The sequence below is a fragment of the Alosa sapidissima genome, chromosome 10 (genome assembly GCF_018492685.1).
Source record: "Alosa sapidissima isolate fAloSap1 chromosome 10, fAloSap1.pri, whole genome shotgun sequence".
Classification (NCBI taxonomy): Eukaryota; Metazoa; Chordata; class Actinopteri; order Clupeiformes; family Clupeidae; genus Alosa; species Alosa sapidissima.
The window spans coordinates 30266132-30288393 of NC_055966.1; the positions used below are offsets into that span (position 1 = coordinate 30266132).

Here is a 22262-nt window from a genome sequence, read left to right on the forward strand (position 1 = left end):
AATGGGCAGATGGTGGAGTATGGATCATCTAAATGATTTTACACAGATTTACATCTGCGAGAGGCGTTTTTTGGAGTCCCTAAAATGCCACGTAAATCTCCACCACCATAATCTAATCTAAGAATGATGGACTTCCTGTGCAAGTTGATCCCAGTGAAAACACTTTGGATGTACGGATGCAGTGAATTGTCTGAGTAATTACATTGACTGTTGGCCTATTATTACCCAAGATGCTGCATCCAGCTCCTCAGAGGCATAATTCCTTGATTGTCCTCCACTTAAACGGCAGACAAAAAGGCAATTATGATTAATCAATTTGTGATTCACGTGAAACTGCCCATGACAATGCAGTGATCCATATTTAATCAACTTAAAATTAAATAAATTGCAATAAATGCTGTAATAATCTTTGTATTAGTATGTGTAATTGCACAATATGCAATGCAGCCATGTGCTGGTTTGGCTTTATCAACATTGTAGCACCTATGTATCTGTGTTTGTGGATTTAACAGCGTCTGAAGCAGTCAAACATGTGTATAGAGATTTTTAAATATTCACAAGTGATTAGGAGTGGGGCTGGAAAATGATGACCAGTGATGCAACATAGCTGCAACAGCATCAGCCAGAGTTTTGAAATCCCCAAATGAAAACAAACATATATATTTATTTTGGAGGATGGTTTTCTGTGTAGTTTCTTCTCATGTAAAAATGTATGTGAGTTTTCACTTTGAAAAGCCCTTCACAAAATTAAGCACACAGACTCATGGCCTTACTCCGAGGAGTAATGTTTGTAGACAGGGCTGTAATAAGCTTTGTAGTAGTAAACTGAGGTAATTGAGACATTTTGCTTAATAAAATAGCTTTATCTTTCCTTATGATCTTAACTTATACTTTTTCGCAAAAAAATATCATTTACCCAGATGGAGATGTCAGGTTTAGGTATTTAGAATAAATTTCATTGTTTTGAACCGTGATCCCCCCACAGAGACCTTATTCTTGTGGAAATCTGTGCTGAAATATAAGTTAGACATATCTATAGATGTTGATAATATGTGTACTACTGAATTATAGAGGACTTAATGTAGATTAGAATGAATTCCACATAAACTATTGAAAAAGAAGTTGAAAAGTTCAGCAAGTAAGTATTTGCTTACAAATGTAGCCTCTCTAATCTGTAGTACTCTGTAAACTGTAGCTGATGGATGGTGCTTCTTGTATTAAGTTAGCAATGATTGCACTGATAACATCTGCTGCCACTGCTCTTGCATTCACCATACCCAGCATAATGAAGTGGTCCAAAGGGTAAATATTTCTCTATGGCAACATAAAACCCCAAATCAGAAACAGTTGGGACGTTGTGTAAAATGCAAATAAAATCAGAATGTGATAATATACAAGTCTTGTAAACCCATATTTAACAGCAAAATGGACATAGACAACATTTAAAATGTTGAAAATGAACAAAAATTTACTATTTCATGGAAAATATATGTTCATTTTGAATCTGATACCAGCAGCACGTTTCAAAAAAAGTTGGGACAGGGACATGTTTATCACTGTGCTGCTTCACCTCTTTCTTCATTGAACAACATTCTGTAAATGTTTAGGAACTGAGGACACCAGGTGCTAGAGTTTTGAGAAATAAATGTTGTCCCATTCCTGCCCCATATATTCATTCCATGACGCACCTAATTTGACAGGTTTGGACTGCAGACAGGCCATTTTAGCACCTGGACTCTTCCTCTGTGCATGGAGAAATGCTGTTTAAATATGTGCAGAATTCATTTTGGCATTGTTTTCCTGAAATATTCAAGGTCCTTCCCTGGACAAGACATTGCCTGGATAGCAGTATATGTTGCTCAAAACATGTATACATCAATCAGAATTGGTTGTGCCTTGCCAGATGTGCAAGATGCCCATGCTGTAGGCACCAATGCACCTCCACATCGTCATAAATGTTGAGTTTCGAACTGAGCACTGAAACAAGTTGGATACTTGGATAGGCCCTCTACTCTTTAGCCCAGATGAGTCCATGATTTCCAAAAAGAATTGCAAATTTTGATTGGTCTAACCACAGTACCTTTTTCCATGTTGCCTTTTCACGTAAGACAGTGGTATTTCTGTCTCACGTCTACAGTAAATACAATTTTGGCTGTTGCATGGTGAAGTTTACACTAGCATTTCTGAATTGAGTATCAAACTGCTCATAGACAGTGGTTATCAGAGGCTTTCTTGAGCCCATACAATGATTTCTTTACAGAAACAAGTCTGGTTTTAATGCAGTTCCATCTGAGGTCCAAAAGACCACGGCCATATAATATTGTTTTTCAGCTCTATCCCTTGTTTGCCAAGATTTCTCTTGATTCTCTCAATATTTTAATGATATTATCTTCTGTAGATGATGAACTGTCCAAATACTTCACAAGTTCATCTTAAGAAGCATTTAAATTACATTGTTTCATCATTTGTCCACACAGATTTGCATGAGTGATGAGTACTCCTACATCTTTACTTCTAAGAGACTCTGCCTCTATGGGATGCTCTTTTTCATACCCAATCGTGTTGCCAGTTAGTTGTGAAACATTCCTCCTTTGGTTTTCTTTGTCATTACACAACTTTTCCAGCATTTTGTTACCCCCCGTCCCAACTTTTTTTAAAAATGTGTTGCTGGTATCAAATTCACAATTAACATATATTTTCCATGAAATAATCAAATTTGTCATTATCAACATTTGATTTGTTGTCTGTGTCCTTTTTGCAACTAAATATGAGTTTACGAGATTTGTAGAATATTACATTCTGTTTTTATTCGCATTTTACACAACGTCCCAACTTTTTCTGATTTGGGGTTGTATTTCTTTTGTTTGTATTCATGCATCTAATCCTCCACTAAACAGGTCTGGATTATACAGATTATTGCTAAAAATACATGTGGAATTGGCCATTATTTCATTCCTCTAAATCCATTTATTGTCTCCCAAAATAGGCACGCGTCGTCCTTTGTTCTGTCAGTCTTATATCCAGTTCTTGTTTTGAAGTAATTTATCATGTGACTCACTAGTTTCTTCAAAAACCAGCCAAGCTATTTTGTCACTGCAGTCGCCATGTCAACTTTCTCCATCGTTGACAGAAATAGAAGTGGAAGTGTTGGCCCTGCTGAGAACACTGAGGAGAAAGAAGGGATGAGCGCAGTACCTTGTTATTTACAGTAATAAGCATCCACTCGCAAAGACTTCCCATCAAGAGTTGTTACCTTAAGATAACCTTGCATGGGGGCAGCCGTGGCCCACTGGTTAGCACTCTGGACTTGTAACTGGAGGGTTGCCGGTTCGAGCCCCGACCAGTGGGCCGCAGCTGAAGTGCCCTTGAGCAAGGCAACTAACCCCTCACTGCTCCCTGAGCGCCGCCGTTGTAGCAGGCAGCTCACTGCGCCGGGATTAGTGTGTGCTTCACCTCACTGCGTGTGCTGTTTGTGTTTCACTAATTCACCGATTGGGTTAAATGCAGAGACCAAATTTCCCTCATGGGATCCAATAAGTATATATACTTATACTTATACTTGCATGACATTGTGGCTGCACCTATTAGGATGCTAAACACATTCGGTCGCCATACTACAGCCGCTAACAAGAGACACCAATGGACTTACATGCAATACAACAACAACAACAACACTAAACAAAAACAAATCAACCCTCAGTAGCATTATTCCCCCGACTTACCACAGACTGTGGATCAAAATTTATTAGCTATGAGGGTTTCAAGTAAATCAATACTTTTTTGGGGCCTCTGTACGACAGACATGGCAGTTCATTACAGGCTTATTAAAGCATTAATCAAGCAGTATGCTAAAGTGGCGGCGTCAGCGTTGGAGCTGATGCCTCCAATCCTGCTGAGGCTTTAATATGGGCACCGTCCTGAGTTTGATCGTCCCTCTCATTTTAAAGAGTGATGGAAGAGGAACAAAAAGGGGATGATTAAAGTGACCTCAGTGCCGTGGAGTAATGGATGCGGCTATTCCATGGTAACAACAGCACCAGCAGGTATGAATTCAAAGAAAGAGTAGAGTGGGAGAGGTGAAGGGTGGGAGAGGAAGAGAGAGATGGAGGGAGGCAGAGAGAGAGAGAGAGAGAGAGATGACGAGGTCATTTCTGCCAAAGCCAATGACCCGGCGCATTGTTCATGTTTCAAAGCAGCATTATTACAGAGCAAGTGTGGGCTGGTTCTCCTAGCAAACTTTCAATTAGCTAATGATTGAAAGCCAGCTAAGCAATAAAAAAGGCGTCCGTATATAAAACAGAACAAGCCGTAAGTACACAGAAGCAGCCAACAGGACCTGCTGCTATACCTGCCTTCACTTGGCAGATTTAGTACATCTATTTTAAAGTGCATTTAAACAAGAACTACATGAGTGCAGGTAACAATACACTTCCAGAATAGCGAACAATGACTCTCTGTACAAAAACCTTTAAATAGCTGGACACTGAAACCCTCTAAAGCACCTTTAACGGTTGACTATTTCCGAGGCATAATGAGTAATGTGAAATTTAAAAGGTGGCTCTGTGATGACAATATTTTCAGCAGACTGCACTCATTGTGATAGTGTAAAATGAACAAGACAAAATGCAGCGTCAACGCCAAGTTTTGCAGTTGCCAGGGTTAGTCCAAGCGAAAGGTCCATTCATCAAGGTGGCTCTAAAGAGTGCGTTTGACGTTTGTAGCTTATCTTTTAAGCAGTGTGACTTTGCCATCTTTATTTTTGAATCTTGGTGTCCCAGAAATCTCCCTCTCTCTCTCTCTATAGCTGTAAGATAGGGATATATTGTAATCTATTCTCTTTTCTATTTTAAACCACTAAAATTAAATCTGTTTTACAACTGATAATGGTAGAATTAATGGCAATAAACATAAAAAAGTATAATTATACATAACAAAGAAAGAACCCAGGATTTATGGGCAATTGTTTTTAGCCGTTTAGGAAATATCCCTATTTGACTAAAACTCCCATTTTAAGAGAGAATAAGAATGTTTTTACAGTTTTGGAGGGCTATCATTTTATCTTTGTTAACCCCCTTTGTTCTCTTTTAGTTCTCTTACATGTGTTGGATATTTTGGACTTTTTAAGAAAAAAATGCTGGTGGGAGTTATAAGACTAGGTCTGTCTGAGGTGTTTATAAGGAATCAAAATCTGACAAGGATATTTTGCTTTCTGGACATGGCAATTGCATAAAATTTCATGGCCATCTTCCTTGCCATCCAAACACGTGCCACAATAAGTTTCAACAAATTATACAGTATGGTTCAAGAGATATAGCTATTTGATGTGTGTGTTAGAGGTTACATGAAATCCCTATTTGGCTACTTTTTAATTTTTCACTTTTTTACTAAATAAAGTGATCTACAGAGGAGGGAACTAGATGATATTTATAGGATTTGTTAACCATATCAGCAGGTGTTGAAAACAACCTCTTCACAAATATTTAAATGTTTTTCTGAATATCTGAAAATAAAAAAATAGGGATTTCCTGTAACTTCATGAAATATTGCATATGCAGGATATAGTTTAATGTATTTTTAAACAGATTCTACTCAGTTCTCTGCAATACAACATGAGCTATTTGGATATGTGATGGATTTTGTGATAATTGCTTGCACTGTGCTAATTTGCTTTAATTACGCAATAAATAGGGATTCCTTCTAACCTAACCTAGGGTTAAGATTTTGAAAGGTACATGGGTCTGGACAAAATCAGACATTAGGTTTATATTAGTCTGAGATGAGTTAACATGTAAAAAGTGTTTGTTCAGAGACAACATTTTTGGAGCAATTGACCAATTAAGTGTTCTCCGAGGAATGGTCAGAGAGAGAAGTTTAAGGTCTTTTGTATGAGTGAGGTATAAAAACAAAGCTCTTCATGGACATGAGGGTGGAATATAACTTGTTATAGCTTACATCACACCTACACACTACAAGCATTCCAAAAATATATGATTTAGGCTACTTAGCTAGGGAAGATATGGTGGTTGCTATGCTAAATAAAGTGGTTGCTATGCTGGTTGCTAGGGTAATCATTTTGGTTGAGAATAGGGTTGTGGTTGCTAGTTTGTTGATGAAACTTTACACGCTCCATGAGGGTCATGTGCATAAGGTCTGACTTGAATTTCCATGCTAGATCCATGCTACCACCCACAGCTCCACCTCTGAAGTGGGAATGGTCAACTTTTTTTATGTTTTTACTTCACAGTTTTTTTCGTGGCTGTCTCAGAGATCCCACCTTTGGAACACTTGTCAGGGGCCTCAAGGCGGTGCCTTGCGTGGATACATCACTAGTTTTACTATTTTTTCTGTTGTATCACTTGGTTTAAGCTTATTACATTTATATTGAGAATTAAAGTTTACAAAGTAAAGTTCATTAGTTGTACCATATTATGTTTCCAGAACTCTTATTCATTTAAATAAGTAACACTGACATCATTAACCACATTGAAAAAGTCAAAATTCAGTGGTAAAAATGATTTCCTGCAAGTCCAGAGAAAGCGCAGTCTTAAATCAGAAAATGGCTGATTGTGCCACATTGTTCATTTCAGACCTTTACATTTTGAATAACAGTTTAAAATATACCCCAGGTTACAGAATCCCTATGAAGTTATGTTTAATCCCTATTTAGGTTACGAACATCCCTATGCCGGTTACAAAACATCCCTATTAGGGATTAATTGTAACCTCAAGTTACAAAACATCCCTATTTCAGGTTACAAAACATCCCTTACAGATAACTCCATCTCTCACACCCTCTCTCTCTCTATTTCTCTCTCCATCTCTCACACCCTCTCTCTCTATATTTCTCTCTCCATCTCTCACACCCTCTCTCTCTCTCTCCATCTCTCACACCCTCTCTCTCTCTCTATTTCTCTCTCCATCTCTCACACCCTCTCTCTCTCTATTTCTCTCTCCATCTCTCACACCCTCTCTCTCTCTCTCTCCATATCTCACACCCTCTCTCTCTCTCTCTCTCTCCATCTCTCACACCCTCTCTCTCTCCATCTCTCACACCCTCTCTCTCTCTCTCTCTCTCCATCTCTCACACCCTCTCTCCATCTCTCACCCTCTCTCTCTCTCTCCATCTCTCACACCCTCTTTCTCTCTCTCCATTTCTCACACCCTCTCTCTCCCTCTCACACCCTCTCTCTCTCTATTTCTCTCTCCATCTCTCACACCCTCTCTCTCTCTCTCTCTCCATATCTCACACCCTCTCTCTCTCTCTCTCTCTCTCTCTCCCCATCTCTCACACCCTCTCTCTCTCTCTCTCCATCTCTCACACCCTCTCTCTCTCTCCATCTCTCACCCTCTCTCTCTCTCTCTCCATCTCTCACACCCTCTCTCTCTCTCTCCTCTTTCTTGGCAGCGTCTATGGAGTTTTTTTTCCGTGGCGCCTGCTTCATCTGTGATGTGGTACCAGCTGGACTCAGACTGTGTAGTTACACAGATAATAAAACTCCCCCACAGAAGTTGACTTTCCCCAGATTTATATCTTTATCCAATGATTAATCTCATCTGAAGGACCTTGGGCGTTCATCTCTCTATGGAAGTTAGTTAATTATGTTTTGCAGAAGAAAATGCAAAGATTTAATTAATTGATGGTGTTATTTGACCTATAATGGTTATTAAAACTAAATGTCATAGTCTAGCAAGCATAATATCTCATAGTATGTCAAAAAAAAAATATGTGTATTAGTCATGTCCCGTTGTTTCTCATTTGGGGAAGAATGGCCTTTTGCGGTAAGGAGAGCCAATTACATGCCTCAGCTGAAGTCCTACCACATGTTATTGTGGTTTTAACAAATGGAGAAACCTGATGAATACACACGGCACCAGACACTATGTCAAAATAACAAGGTTTCATCATTAAGGCTACAATGCACACTGTTTCAGCATGTGTGAATCGAGGTGTTACGTAAAACACTTAAAAGCATTCAACTCTCCTCTAATCACTGACGGTGCTGTTGATATTGCATGATAAGGTATATTTATAATATTTGAAACTGATTTCACACGGGGTAAATATGAGTCATTCCATTGTGCTGGCTGCTCATGTGTGTATGTCACAACACAGCACTGATGATGGTGAGCCTGTTGAGACGATAAAGAGAGGGGAGGAGGAGAGGAGAGATTTATTTCAGACCAAATATTTTGGCTTGGGCTCAGGTTTGGAGGGGGGATTTAGGCAGGTTATTGGGGTTAACTCCCTGACTCCTCTGGGACAGCTGGGGCCAAAGGGGCCTGTTGATGTTGATGTTGATGTTTTTTTTTCTCAAACCCAGAGTTGGTAAATCAGCAACAATTACACATTCAGTACACAGACTGTCAGAGATGCTTTCTCACCTTTAGACCGTCAGAGCATCAACCCATCTCTCTCTCTCTCTCTCTCTCACACACACACACTCTCTCACACACACACACTCTCTCTCACACACACACACACACACACACACACACACGTGCTCTTCCTTCCCCTCACCTCTGGTATATGTCTAGCCACTGACAACCCGTCAGTGAGAGTAGTGAGGAACTGCAGTATGCTGTCGTGACGCTTGTGTTGGACATAAGACAAAAACACACACCCACACACACACACTTACAGATTCACATCTCATGACTGTGTCATCCTCAGCTGCGAAATGACAGAATCAGTCATGACGAGCAGCCTTCAGCTAAGGCCTCCACACTGGCACTTTCCAATCACAAAAAATCGCACACCAATATTTCATTCACTGTCATTCCCTGGCATGCTGTGTTGAATTATTAACATCCCGGCATTTTCCCAAAGCCCAGAATTCTCGTATTACCACAGAACTGTGCATTTCCCATATGGCATTCCAACAACAAATTCTGTGTGTATATATATATATATATATACAGTTTGGGAAATGCTCCTCTTTTTTCACCTGCATAAATGAGACACTTTATAACGGCTAGATTAATCTGTCAACGTCTCAGTGGACCTTATCACACGCCCAGTCCTTTTCCCCTTACTCCCTCAGAGTAACCTTTGAATAAATTGTTGCGCCACTGGCCTCAAGCCAATTTCATTCACAAATATGTGGACAGGTATGGCGCTTGCTGTTTCATTTCAACACATACAGATGAGGTCAGGCCTGGCTGTAAGGAGTGCCCGACATTCTTTATTTGTTGTTGCTTTGTGAGCTGCAGAGGGAAAAAATGTCTAACTTTGGGGGCATCTTGGGTCTCTTATTTTTTTCCTCCCTCAAAGGAGGCTGTGATTTGGAGCCATCTCACTCTCTCTCTCTCTCTCTCTCTCTGTGTGTGTGTGTGTGTGTGTGAGAGAGAGAGAGGAAAAGGCTGAGTGACTGCACACACCACAGGGCAATCCTCCATCGTTCCACGTGCTTGTGTGATAGCTCTTCGCTGGTGGTAATTAGTCCCACAGAGCAGCAAGACACCTCAAAGACCCACCATTTTTATTTTTTCCATTGGAAAAGAAAAACAAATGCATCAAAATCATTTGCATACGTCTTCCTTTTTTATTTACTTTTTTAAAAAAAAAAAAGGAAAGTCATATTTTTGTTCACTAGAGAGATTTTTTATTTTTATTTTTTTGCAGGACCTGCCATGTTGGGGACTCTGTGTTTGGAGAAAGTACTAGAGACACTGAGTCTGCTGTGTGGGGATTTGCAGGGAGAAGCCTCCCAGAAGCCTCCTCTACTGTGGGGATGTGTCAAAGGCTGTCAAAAACTGGTGTTGTTATGGTTACAAAGAGAGAATTCTGGAGGTGATTAACAGTCGAGGGCCTTGAGGTTACGTCTGCATTATTCCATGTAACACTGTTTTAATACCAGGTGGAGAACGCAACAGCGCCTGGCCGTGTGTTCATACGCACTCCCATATCGATATATAACGTTCCTGTGTAATTCCATCAAATGATTCGTACTTAATGCCATGTAGTTGTAGTACATTAAGCAGCTAAAGGTGTTGTTTCTACCCCCCTCCCCTCCGCACTGTTCTGAAATGCTGTTTATTCAGTTTGAGCTGGAGTTGGGCGCTCAAGCCATTTGCTGCTGAAGGGGAGCACAGTGTGTCAGTTTTGCGGTGTGGCTCCACTCATGCACGTAGTGGTGGATGCCACATTTTAATGGTCAATTTTCCCACAGTTTCCCAATTATAATTCTGAAGCACTACTGGGAAAACATTGTAGCATCCAGTTTTGTGTACAGTGTAAACACATTAGCAAGTTTACCCGACAACCATTTTGTCTGTGTTTTGCGTGCGTCTGTGGCTGTGCGCTTAAATGATATGTTTTATTTCCAAAAAGAGAAAAGCTACCCTCTGAAACCTTGGGGGAAGACAAATTCCCATCCCTCTCGAAGGAAGGAAATAAACTAAAAACTGTGATATGATGTCAGTGCGCACAAGAAAAGTGAGCACACCGACAGGTAAACACGTTACTGTTGGGAGAGCCATTTTTCCACACGCAGTGTGTGAATAATTCAAGTCAGGAAAAGGTTGCTACTGTTTGCCAGTTGGCTGACATTTTTCAGAGTGTCTGTAGAAAAGCTGTGGGTCAGATAACATTTGACCATCGTCTTGACCATCAGCATGAAGTCCCTCCCTGTGAGCCGTGGGAGATGAGATTTATGTAGGGGGCTTTGGTGTGACTGCTCCAGGACTGGGGTGGTAATCCTGCCATTTATTATGATCTAATGCCTTTGAAATTGAACAACAAAATCATGTAATGGTCTCCTTTTGCATTGGCTATATGAAATGCAGAGACCTAAAGGATATAGGTTTAAATTGTATATTTGCCTGTTTAAGAGATAGATAGATAGATAGATAGATAGATAGATACTTTATTGATCCCCAAGGGGAAATTCAAGTTCTCAGTAGCATACAGACATCACACACAACATGCACTTACAGTAGAAAAAGTCATATACATATAAGAAAACTCCACTGTACAATAGAAACAGTAGAAGATAAACATGATACTAAAATACTAAATACTAAATATACTATAAAAACTAAATCAAAAATCAATATAGTGTGCTTAAGGATGATCAAGCATGACAGGGCAGGGACTGAGCCTGCAATTCAAAGTGCAGCTGAGGATGATCGCTTCCTTGTTGTCCCTGTCAAGGGTGCCATGGTTGTGGACCCCTCAACAGACACAAGCAAGATGCAATATACAGATTTAAATTTAAATTTAATTTAAATTGAAAGCAATCATATAGGGATTTACCAATTTTTCTAGTGAGATTGCTACAAGTTAGCCTGACGAGCCAGACCCACATCAAGATGTAGGGTCTGGGGACTCACCATTTGCAGTGCTCAGTCCGAGGGGCGGGATAATCGGTTGACTTTCAAATTTCCTCTGCACGCAATAAGATAGCGCTACAACTCATGAGTCCTATGCGTTTTCCCACCAGCGGAGCTAGTTGGCTAGTTTTACCAACTTAAAAAAAGCTTAACTTGTGTCATGCTGTTTGCCAACAGCAATATCCATCTTCTTTGTTTTCAAGTAGCAGGGAATTCACGCCAAACCATTGCAACTCTGCCATTAATCATTATGTTAAGCCCGCCTAGTACCGACTCTATACACGATGTGATTGGCCTTATCGAAGTTTAATTTCCAGCTCGCAAGCCAACGGAGAGTTGCTAGACTACCCTGGCAGCAAATTACATTTGCTGTCGCTAGGGTGTGTCTAGATTTCTAGGCTAACTACAAGTACTAGTTTTGGTATCATCCTCAGACTCATTTTGAAGGTAGGCCTATATGGTCATGTGATGAATAGATAAATATACCGGTCACTAGCCGTCCAGGCTATGCACTTTTGTGCTTTTTGGGTTGGACAATTCTCACAGTTCTCACAGCACAATGGGAACTGTATCACCAGCTATCAGTTAGCATGCTAGCAAGCTTGTTGTGCTGTTGGTGGTGTTTCCAAGGTTTCTGCATGCCTTTTAGAGAGTCATTCCACAATTCTCCAACCTAGACATCTGAAACATGTTTAAATAATAACTGCGTATGTTTAATTGCATCATGCGTAGTTGTCTTAGTACGCTACCTTAACTACTGCTACTTGGAAATGGATTATGTAAGGTTGTCATATATGTAATACTATATAGGTGTATTTCAGTATTGCAGTGTCACAGGATGTTGAAGTGTTAACACTCTGACAACAAGCAGCCATCCAAGAAAAAGATACTTTTCTCAGCTGAGGCAAACAATAATCCAGTGAAGCTTCTGCTGATTCTGTGATGCGACTGAACAACTAACATTTGGTCTCTCTCTTTCCCTCTCTCCCTCGCTCTCTCTCTCTATCCCTTTCCCTCCTCTATCTCTCTTTCCACTCCTCACTCTCTTTACCTCTACTCTCCCTCTCTCTCTTCCCCCCTCACTTTCTCTCTCTCTCTCTCTGCAGGTTGACAGGATTTCAGATGCCAGCGCCTGTCACCAGCACAGGCTCTATTTTCTCGCTGCGCCTCACCAGCGACTTTGCTGTGAGCGCTCACGGATTTAAAATATATTACGAAGGTAGGTGAGGAGACAATATCCATAACTTTTGGAATCCTCCACCAGGCTATTGATCGGCACGCCCTCGGACAGAGGAAATGGTGCCAGCGCTCTAAGAGCGGGTGCAACTGCGGTCCATCAAACAATAATATCCCTCTCAATGATAACTCCATTGGCAGCAATTATGTGGCAAAGCTTTGTGCAGGGCACCGAAACCACAGAGTGGCTTAGGAAATGGTGTTCCAAATTGCAAACATTTTTTTTTTTTTTTTTCATTTCAAGAAATTTCATTTACCTCATTTTTATTTAAAACACCAGGGGAATGTTTGTGTGAAATATGGAGGCATCACGTCAAAACTGTAGATTCCCTAAGGGCCTCTGTGCTGTAAATCCTACAAAACAAGGAATGAGGTAATCTTCATGAGCAACGGCTCAAAGTGTTGCAGCCTCATATGTTTTTTTTCAAGCCCACGTCTGCTAAATTACCGACACCCAGTCGACGGATGTGAATTTTTGATAAGCTGGCAGATGTTGGGGAAATGTGTCGAGACGTCTCGGTTGAGTCCGCTGGGGGGGATATGCTGGCTGAGGGTACATGGCCAGGGAGGGGAAGGGGGGGGGGGTGTAGAAGGGCTGGGTAAAACTGAGGAACACCTCCAACCCCATCCCCCCCCCCCCCCCCCCCCCCCACATCACCCCTCTTCCTCAGGTTTACGGGGCCAGCCGTCCATCCCAGATCTGCCCATCACCCCCCCCCCCCCCCCCACACACACACACACACACTTCCACCTGCCAGGTCCCTGAGCTGACCACAGCACGACACCCCCATCTGCTCCATCTCACATACTGAATAATTCACCCGAATGAAAAAAGATGGGGAGAGAGAGAGAGAGAGAGAGATAGAGAGAGAGATGAGAGAGAGAGAGAGAGATGAACAGAAGAAGAGAGTGAGCGAGGGAGATGGAAAAAAAAGTCAAGTCAAGTCAAGAGTGAGTGTGGAGAGAAGTAGCGTCTGGAGAGGTTTCTCTCTAACCCCACCGCACCTCCCACCCCACCCCACCCCACCCCACCCTCTCCCCCTCCCCACCCTCTCCCCCTCCCCCTTCTCCAAATCGACGGCCTGCGGAATTTCAGGGGTTTAGGAGAATTAATCATGCATATCATTACACAACAGACTGGACAGACGGAGCCCTCACATCCACCTACTAAAGCCGCCCGCTCATTATGCACAGACCAGTGAATAGGAGCAAATGAATACGGAAACTTCTGTCCAGAATCCCTCCAAAAATGTTGCTGTTTCTTCTCTCTGTTTCTGTTCGTGTGGCTATTGAAGTTTTCTTCACAATACAGTTTATTTTACCTTCACATAATGGCTTCCAATTCATTTTGATGATACACAGTCTTATAATAGGTTAGAATTGCGTCTCTGCCAATACGAATATGATACTGCCCCTGGAATGCCTGCTATTGCACTGTGTAGCTTTGTTGTTCCACACCGAATTGGGTACCTCTTAAGTGCTAAATAGATACCCAGTAAGTGGAAAATGGACGAAAATGGGATTCCCACAATGTTGTTGCTTTAAACCTCCCTGGACACAGCAGTCAGCTGGGTCAAGTTCAGTGTCAGCTTACCGTGCTAAGTGTTCTTGAGTGCTGACAGAAAGTTCGGTGTCTGAATGGTCATTAAAGTTAGCTTGCCTTGTGTGTGTGTGTGTGTGTGTGAGAGAGAGAGAGAGAGAGAGAGAGAGTGAGAAGCATTTCAGCCTCTGTCACCCTTCCGTCAGACGGCCAACTCTAAAACCATGTTTGACAGTTGGCGCATTCGCTCTGATTAATGTGTCTATTGCCATCCTCTACAAGTCAGGCAATATTCTTTGCCATTTGTCAGCGTTAGCGGCGGCACCTTAACCTTTCGCTGTGTGGGCGGGTCTGGGTAGAGAAGCACCTCCGATGAATACCAAATACATTACCTGAAGAGGAAATCTCATTATCATCATCGGTGTGTTCACAATGCATCACTGGACTATGAGTGAATTATGATTACGCTCTTGCCAGTTATTTGGGTTTTCACAACAAATTGACCCAAGTTTTCAAAACGTGTATCGCAAGCATGCAGAATGAGCCTATCGGTGAGGGGAAATGAAAACATTTGCCTGATTTATTTAGAGAAATCTGCTCAGACCAGAAGAAGCACAACATCATTATCATCACTTTACCAATGCCAGCAAAACTGCCTGCCCTTGTAACATCTTGAGAAGCAAATTATGCTTCCAGGTGACCTACGTAATCTGTTTTCCTTCAGTTTTTTTTCAGCATGTTTTTTTTTTTTATCCCTGCAGAGTTTTTAGCTGGGAGTGAAATTCCTGCGTTTTGTTTGTTTTGCTTATCAGACGTGATGGGAGTTCGATATTTTTTTTGACGCGTGAAAAAAACACCACATAGCCGGGGTCTCCGCAGGGAAATGGCTCTGTGTAGGCTAGTGAAGTGTGTCCCGCGTGCACCAGCACAGGGCCGCCTGACAAACTTCCATCTTCTTCAAAGGCAGCCGAGTCATTAGACATACAGTAGAAGAAATAGGTTCCCTCTGGAGAAATGTCTGAGCCAACCACTTCAATTATGTGTTTCGCCTCGGCTCATAACAGCAATGTTGTTTGAGAAAGGTCTTTCGCTCTCACGCTCACTCTCAATCTCTCCCCGTCTCACTCTCAATCTCTCTCTATTTCTCTCTCTCTCTCCCTCTCATTTGGTGTCTCTCTCTGCATCCCAGAATAGTGGGCTGGCAGAGCTGCAGTGTTTCAAGGTGAAGTGAGATCTCACGAGTCTGAGCCTGCGACTGATTATCTTGTATCCACAAGCACCTTAAAGCGACAGCCATGTTGGTTTAAAAAGACCCTTTAAATTAGACATCACTACATTTGTGTTGTTTTTGTAAAAAAGCCTTTTGTAATTTTCACAACAATCTGTTATCCTTTCAGGGTGTCTATTATTCATTACGCTTATGCAATGTTATGCAATGCTTAGTCAGCGGAGAATTGGTTCCTTGGTTCTCCGATCATTTTCAGATTTTAATTGGTCTGTTAATTAACTATTGATCAGAAAAGCTGTCACTGAAAATTCGGATGAAAACCTATTTTCTGCTGGTGGCAACGGCACTTCAGGATGTGTGCTCAGAATGGCTTATGCATGACTGACGTGTAATGCATACAGTCATGTGCTCACAAACCCAACTGACATAGGTGCCCTTCTGAAAGAGTTATCTGAAGAGTTAAAAGCAGTGCATTTTTGTACTGAGCACTTAACATCTGCCGCCGTGCTGTATTTAAACTAGTCACCACGCTTGGCTCCTGGTCTCAACTACTAAACCACCGAATTCCACATAATCTGTTCCCCTTGATCGGCAATTACAAAAAATTGGCTTTGCCTCAAAGTAATTTCCACCCCCAAATGTCTCAATCTGCCGCCATCCCGGTCATCTGTCTGAACGGCACGATGCAATCTAAAGACACTTCCTGTCACGTTGTCCCCACACTTGAGTTTCTCCGGCTCCAGTCTTCCTTGTGAGGGACCCAGCCTCGTAATTGCCTCTTGGGGCTGAAAAATACAGCTTGATGGAACGGGATGGAATACAGCCTTTTTTCTTGATAGAATGTTCAGATGCTGCCAGATCACACACACACACACACACACACACACACACACACACACACACACACATAGGCACGCACACACACACACACACAAACACACACACACATGCATGCACACAGACGTGTGCCTGCTTGTTCGTTTATCTACTGGCATCTTGACTAGCATGGCGTGGAGGGGGGCCGTTGAGACTGATCTGTTCTAATGAACAGAAAATGCAGTCATTACCTCAGCTCACAAGCAGGATACATGCAGGGATCATTATCCATTCACACACAAAAATGAGTTCTGCAGTATATTACCTTGACTGGAACCGATCCTGGCAAGCACGATGGACGACATTGATGGTGTGTATTATTTTGTTGCCCTGGATAATTGATTCAACCTGACCGATTGCAGATTGCGAATGCATTTCTCAACGGTGAGGCATTAGAAGTATTACTGAAAGGCAGAATCAAAGGCCTTCTGCATCTAAGGCCGGGGTGATGCTCTAGGAGAGAAGAAAGGGCTGTGTGCGATGGCCAGGGAGAAAGAGGACCTGATTTCTCCTCGCTGAATTGGGTCGATCTGAAAGGGCTGATTAGTCATATCAGATGTTCTCTCGCTTGGCCGGAATGACAACTCACAGGCTCTCTGGACATTTGCAGATAAGACGGGCCCACCCCTGGCCCGAGGTGTGCGATCTGATCACTCCAGAAGGAGCTGATGGAGTTGTCCGGTGATGTGCAGAATGTGAAATCCGTTTTCAATGAGCCTCTCACAACAAGGAGTATTTCATTCAACCTACAGGCTCTGACTAAGCACGACTTCTATTCAGGACGAAAATATAGGAGCCTTATAATAGTTATAGTAAAAACAAAACATCCCAACCATGTCAGAAAGCATAGTTTTGACTTGATTGTTATGTGAACTAACTGAATTTTCAGCTGCATCTGAATTGTTACTCTTGGTTCACTTCTGATGACCTTGTTCTGTGTAAAACCTGTGGGTCAACAATCTTCCAAGGTGTGGAAATGGAAGGAACTGCAGGGCAGACAAGCTGAACGCAGATGGAAGAAGGATAAGCTCCAAATTTCATATGATCTTTTGCGTGATAGCCTAAACAGTTATCAACTTGCTCAGGGTTCCCGCGGATCCTTAAAAAGTCTTAAAAAGTATTAAATACAACTTTTGTTATTAAATACAACTTTTTTAAGGCCTAAAAAAGTCTTAAATTGACTGGAATGTCTTGAATTTTCGAAAAGGAGGTATTAAATTTGTGTATGGGACTGCCAGCGAGTGCGAGAGAGCGAGTGAAATGTCTCCATCCGGTTTCGTGTAATTGTGGCTCTAAGGCTACTGAAGGAAGTGTAGTGGTTGCAGAGTGAAGGTGTTTTTCACAGGTGTCGTTAAAGGTGTGAAAATTGTAAAAATATGCCTTACGTTTCGTGTTGTAGCCGAGGGCTGAGAGATGCAAGCGATAGAGCCTGAGAAGGAGCTGGTAAGCCAGTTAGCGATAGGGTGGCCTACGTTCGGATTTGGGCCGGACAGTTTAAAACCCCTGTCCAGTGCAGCCTCAAGCCGGACGCTCATTTGTCCTCCTTTTTGGAGTTGAAAAGAGCTGGGCTTCTAGAATCTTTGCTCGGACGCAGCATCGTTTTACAAATTATGGACGCGAAGACTGCTGGTCAAATTATGCGCGGTGCTTCTGTCACTCGTCTGATAATTTGCTGCGCAATTTATGAAGGAACCACAGACCGACAGAGGAAATACAGATTAAGTTGATCTGTTGCATCTCTAGCGTGTTTTGCTGGCCTAGCCTAAGTAAATATATGTCTAAGTTATAATAGGCCTACCTGTAATATCTGTCTGCATCTTGCTTGCCAGCCTTTCCTAGTACTTCGCAAAAGTTGTGAAATATAACCGCATATTTTTTTTAATGTCGGCGACTGGCTACATAAAAAAACGCATCTGTAAGTGCGTTCATAATATGTGCGTGCTTGAGATGTTAATGGTTTTACAATGTTTCAGTCAAGCTTTAGTTGGTTTAAATACAACTGGTATGCAAAATGTAAAGAAGTGGATTAACTTTGATTTGCTGTGCTGCATATGGGACAATAGATGCCTAGTAAAGTTAGTAGGGTTATTAAAATATTTAAATAGTCTACCTTTGAAAAAAAAATTGAAGGGAGTCCAGTCCAGTACACATGCAAGTAGCCTAGGCTACTACAGACACAGGTGAAGAACAGCCTCAGACAGTAGCACAACCAGATATGTACAGCCAGCTTCAAAAGCAAGCATCCCAGACCCTAAAATTGGGCATTTATAGCTGTGAAGGTAAATACACAATTATATTTTTTTGCCAAAATATATTTGGTAACATCTGTAGACATCCAAAATGGGGTGGGTGTAGAAAAAAACTATTGCATAAAACAGTTTTGAGCTGTATCTTTTTTGCCGTGGTATAGTCTTAATTTTTCCATTTAGAAAAGGTCTTAAAAGTCTTTAAATTTGCACTTGGAAAATGTGCAGATACCCTGCTTGCTGTTAAAAAGTCAAAAGCTGATTACTACGCTGTGATAATCAATAAGCATACCCACAGACCCAAAGTGCTTTTTAAAACAATTAATTTAATCTTAAACCCTGCTGCCCACACTATTGAAAGCTCCACTGAAGCTTGTGAACATTTTTTAACCTATTTTATTAAAAAAATTGACTTAATAAGAGCCAATATCCTTAGTTCTACTCTTGACCCTGCAGAGCCTCAATCCCCCATTAGCAGCCATCTCCAGCACTTTGTACCAGTTTCTTCCTCTGAGCTGTCTCAGGTTGTCTCACGGATGAAGCCCACTCATTGCCCCTCAGATGTCATTCCCTCTCAGCTCTTCAGTCTCTCTTTCAATTATCTGTCCTTTCATTCTGGCTATAGTAAACAATTCACTAGCCACTGGTGTTGTCCCATCCTCTTTTAAGCATGCTACTGTGCAACCTCTTCTAAAAAAGCCTTCCCTTGACTCTAATGATTTGAAAAATTACAGACCTATCTCTAAATTGACTTTTATCTCCAACATTTTAGAGAAAGTCGTTTTCCTGCAGCTCACAGAATATTTAAACAGTTTTAATTTATTAGATAAATCCCAATCTGGTTTTAGAGCTATCCACAGCACTGAATCCGCCCTACTGAAAGTTTACAATGACAGAAATGGCATTCTGCTCTGCACTGATTCTGGTTCCTGTGCCATCTTAGTTTTATTAGATCTTATTGTTGCCTAGATCCCAATTGTTGTCTTATTGGGAAATCATTCATCTTCATCTGCTACTATGAAATGTGGGGTCCCCCAAGGTTCAATCCTTGGCCCCCTCCTCTTCTCTCTATATATGCTGCCCCTCAGTTCCATTTTTGATAAATATGGCATCCAATACCACTGCTACACTGACGATACCCAAATCTATCTCCCAGTGGCTCCTCAGACCCCATGTTTATTAAATAAACTACATAGCTGCCTCAATGACATTAAATCTTGGATACTCTTGGTCCACTCTCAAACAATGTGCACTCCGTGGTTAGAAATCTTGGTGTCATGCTGGATAGCTCTCTAAATTTTAATAAACAAATCAATAGTGTGGTCTGTAGTGGCTTTTATCAACTCAGAGTCATAGCTAATCTCAAGTCCTTTTTATCACAGAACGACCTTGAAACCCTTATACATGCTTTTATTACCTCCAAACTCGATTATTGCAATATTCTATACACAGGGCTGACCCAATCCAACATTCATAAATTACAGATGGTCCAGAATGCAGCAGCCAGATGCTTACTAGTACTAAAAAGAGAGAGCACATCACACCAATCCTGGCTCAGCTACACTGGCTTCCTGTTAAATTTAGAATTGATTTTAAGATTTTATTTTTTGTTTTTAAAGCTCTTAATGGCCTAGCACCCCCCTACATTACTGAAATCCTTTCTCCACACTCTACCTCTAGGTTGACCCGGTCATCTTCAAAGGCAACTCTTATCTGTCCCCCGCACACGTCTCAAAACAAAAGGTGAACGGGCCTTCTCTGTTGCTGGCCCAAACTTATGGAATCCCCTTCCACCCCACATTAAGTCCTCGACTACCCTTGCCAGTTTTAAGTCTAATTTAAAAACGTACCTCTTCTCTCTTGCTTTTAACAACCTGTAATTCCGCCCCCTGTGTCCTGCGTGTGTCCCTTTTCCCCTCTGCCCAAATGGCTCACTCTTTTTTTACCTTTTTATTTTATTTTTTATCTACCACTTACTTTTAGTTATTTATTTCTCTTAATATATGTGTGTATATATATATATCCTGTTTACTCTATTTTACCTGTTTTTAACTTTATCTATTCTACTGATCTTATTATTATTACCATTATTATTATTATTATTATTATTATTATTTTCTTTTTAATGTACTACTTCTTAATTTTTACTCGTGTGATATTGTTTTTCCTTTTACTTTTTTATACATTTCTTTAGTCAGACCTGTGTATCCCTGGGCCTCTTTTCTTTTTGTTTTAACTGCTTGCCTAACCTCTCATTGCCATGTAAAGCACTTTGGCTCAACTCCTGTTGTTTTTAAATGTGCTATATAAATAAAAGTGACTTGACTTGACTTGACTGTGGTACCATGCTGACCATCTGGACCAATACCTACTTAGGTATGTTAAACCTAGGCCAAACAGCCGCCACCACTGCCAAGCTAATATTACACTGAATAAATGACTCCATGTAAGTAATATGATTATTAAGAACATGTCTCTTAACATAAGTTTTTGAGGAACCTTTCAAAAATATATAAGGATAGTATGTTAAAAACTGTATGGCTTTATATTTTTCAAAGCATTTAGAATAATTGGACTGAGATTTTGTCAGTAGCGAAATTAATTGGGAGCCAGATGTTTCATAAGACATATGAACACATGCATTTACATGTGTGTCATCCTTCCTTCAGAGACAACTTGAAATTTTCTTGTCCATTTTAATTATTTGAAAATGTATTCTCCTGTATAAACTATTTGTGCATCGGTCTTGCAAAGAGAATGCACAAAGTGTACATTGGCAACATTATGTAGGGAGCTCTTTCAGTATATATCATTTAATGACACTGTGCTGTCTACTGAGTCATTGGCTTTGGCACTTCATACAAATAATGATAAACATAATAATTATAGAGCTCCCACGCCCAAGAGGATGACTAATGTTTATTCTTACATTTCTTTTGTATATAACATAATCATTTAGCTAAAGTTATTCAAGAAAATAAGAGTTAAACATGGTCTTGTGACTATGATGGCCCTATTTTTCCTTTTGCTATCATCCTGAAATGGTGCTACAAACAAAACACAAGCCACTGTGTGAACTACAGAAAGGAGAAAAGTTTTGAAAGGAGAAGCTTAACCACACATGTTGATCACCAAGCAGTAATCTTAAAACTCACTAAAGTGACACAGAATAGGCCTACGTTATGTTTAGTTTAGGGGATCAATAAAGTATCTATATATCTATCTATCTATCTATCTATCTATCTATCTATCTATCTATCTACAAATAAGTGACACAGAATAGGCCTACATTATGTTTAGTTTAGGGGATCAATAAAGTATCTATCTATCTATCTATCTATCTATCTATCTATCTATCTATCTATCTACAAATAAGTGACACAGAATAGGCCTACATTATGTTTAGTTTAGGGGATCAATAAAGTATCTATCTATCTATCTATCTATCTATCTATCTACAAATAAGTGACACAGAGCTCCAGTCACTGAGACATATCTGTTATTTTCCCAGACGAAGACAAAAGACTAATGGAAGTGAGACTTCTCATTAGACTATTCTGGTAACAGATGTGAGCCCTTTAGACTTTCACCTTCGGGAGTGTGTTTGGCTGTTTAATTGTTTTTGTTTGGTTTGGTTTTGTTTGCTCTGTTTGACTTTGTTCATGGTTTACAGTCATTTTGGTGTGGTTTGTGGTGACCAGCATAAAGACGTCTGTTACGGCAGTTCACCTTTAAAAAGGTGGACCTCCTCACCTCGTAAAAGGCTAATTGGCATTAACCTGAAGGCCGTCTCACCTGACTCAGC

The 22262-nt window shown here is 40.9% G+C and overlaps 1 protein-coding gene across 4 annotated transcripts in view; it reads left to right on the forward strand.

Moving 5' to 3' along the window:
* The window catches only part of csmd3a (CUB and Sushi multiple domains 3a), a 215391-nt gene that overhangs the window by 16999 nt on the left and 176130 nt on the right, over positions 1-22262 (forward strand). For all 4 annotated transcript variants that reach the window (XM_042106397.1, XM_042106395.1, XM_042106396.1 and 1 more), the window contains exon 3: positions 12438-12550. In XM_042106397.1, the coding sequence (XP_041962331.1) occupies positions 12438-12550 (113 nt within the window). The remainder of the gene's footprint in view (positions 1-12437; positions 12551-22262) is intronic.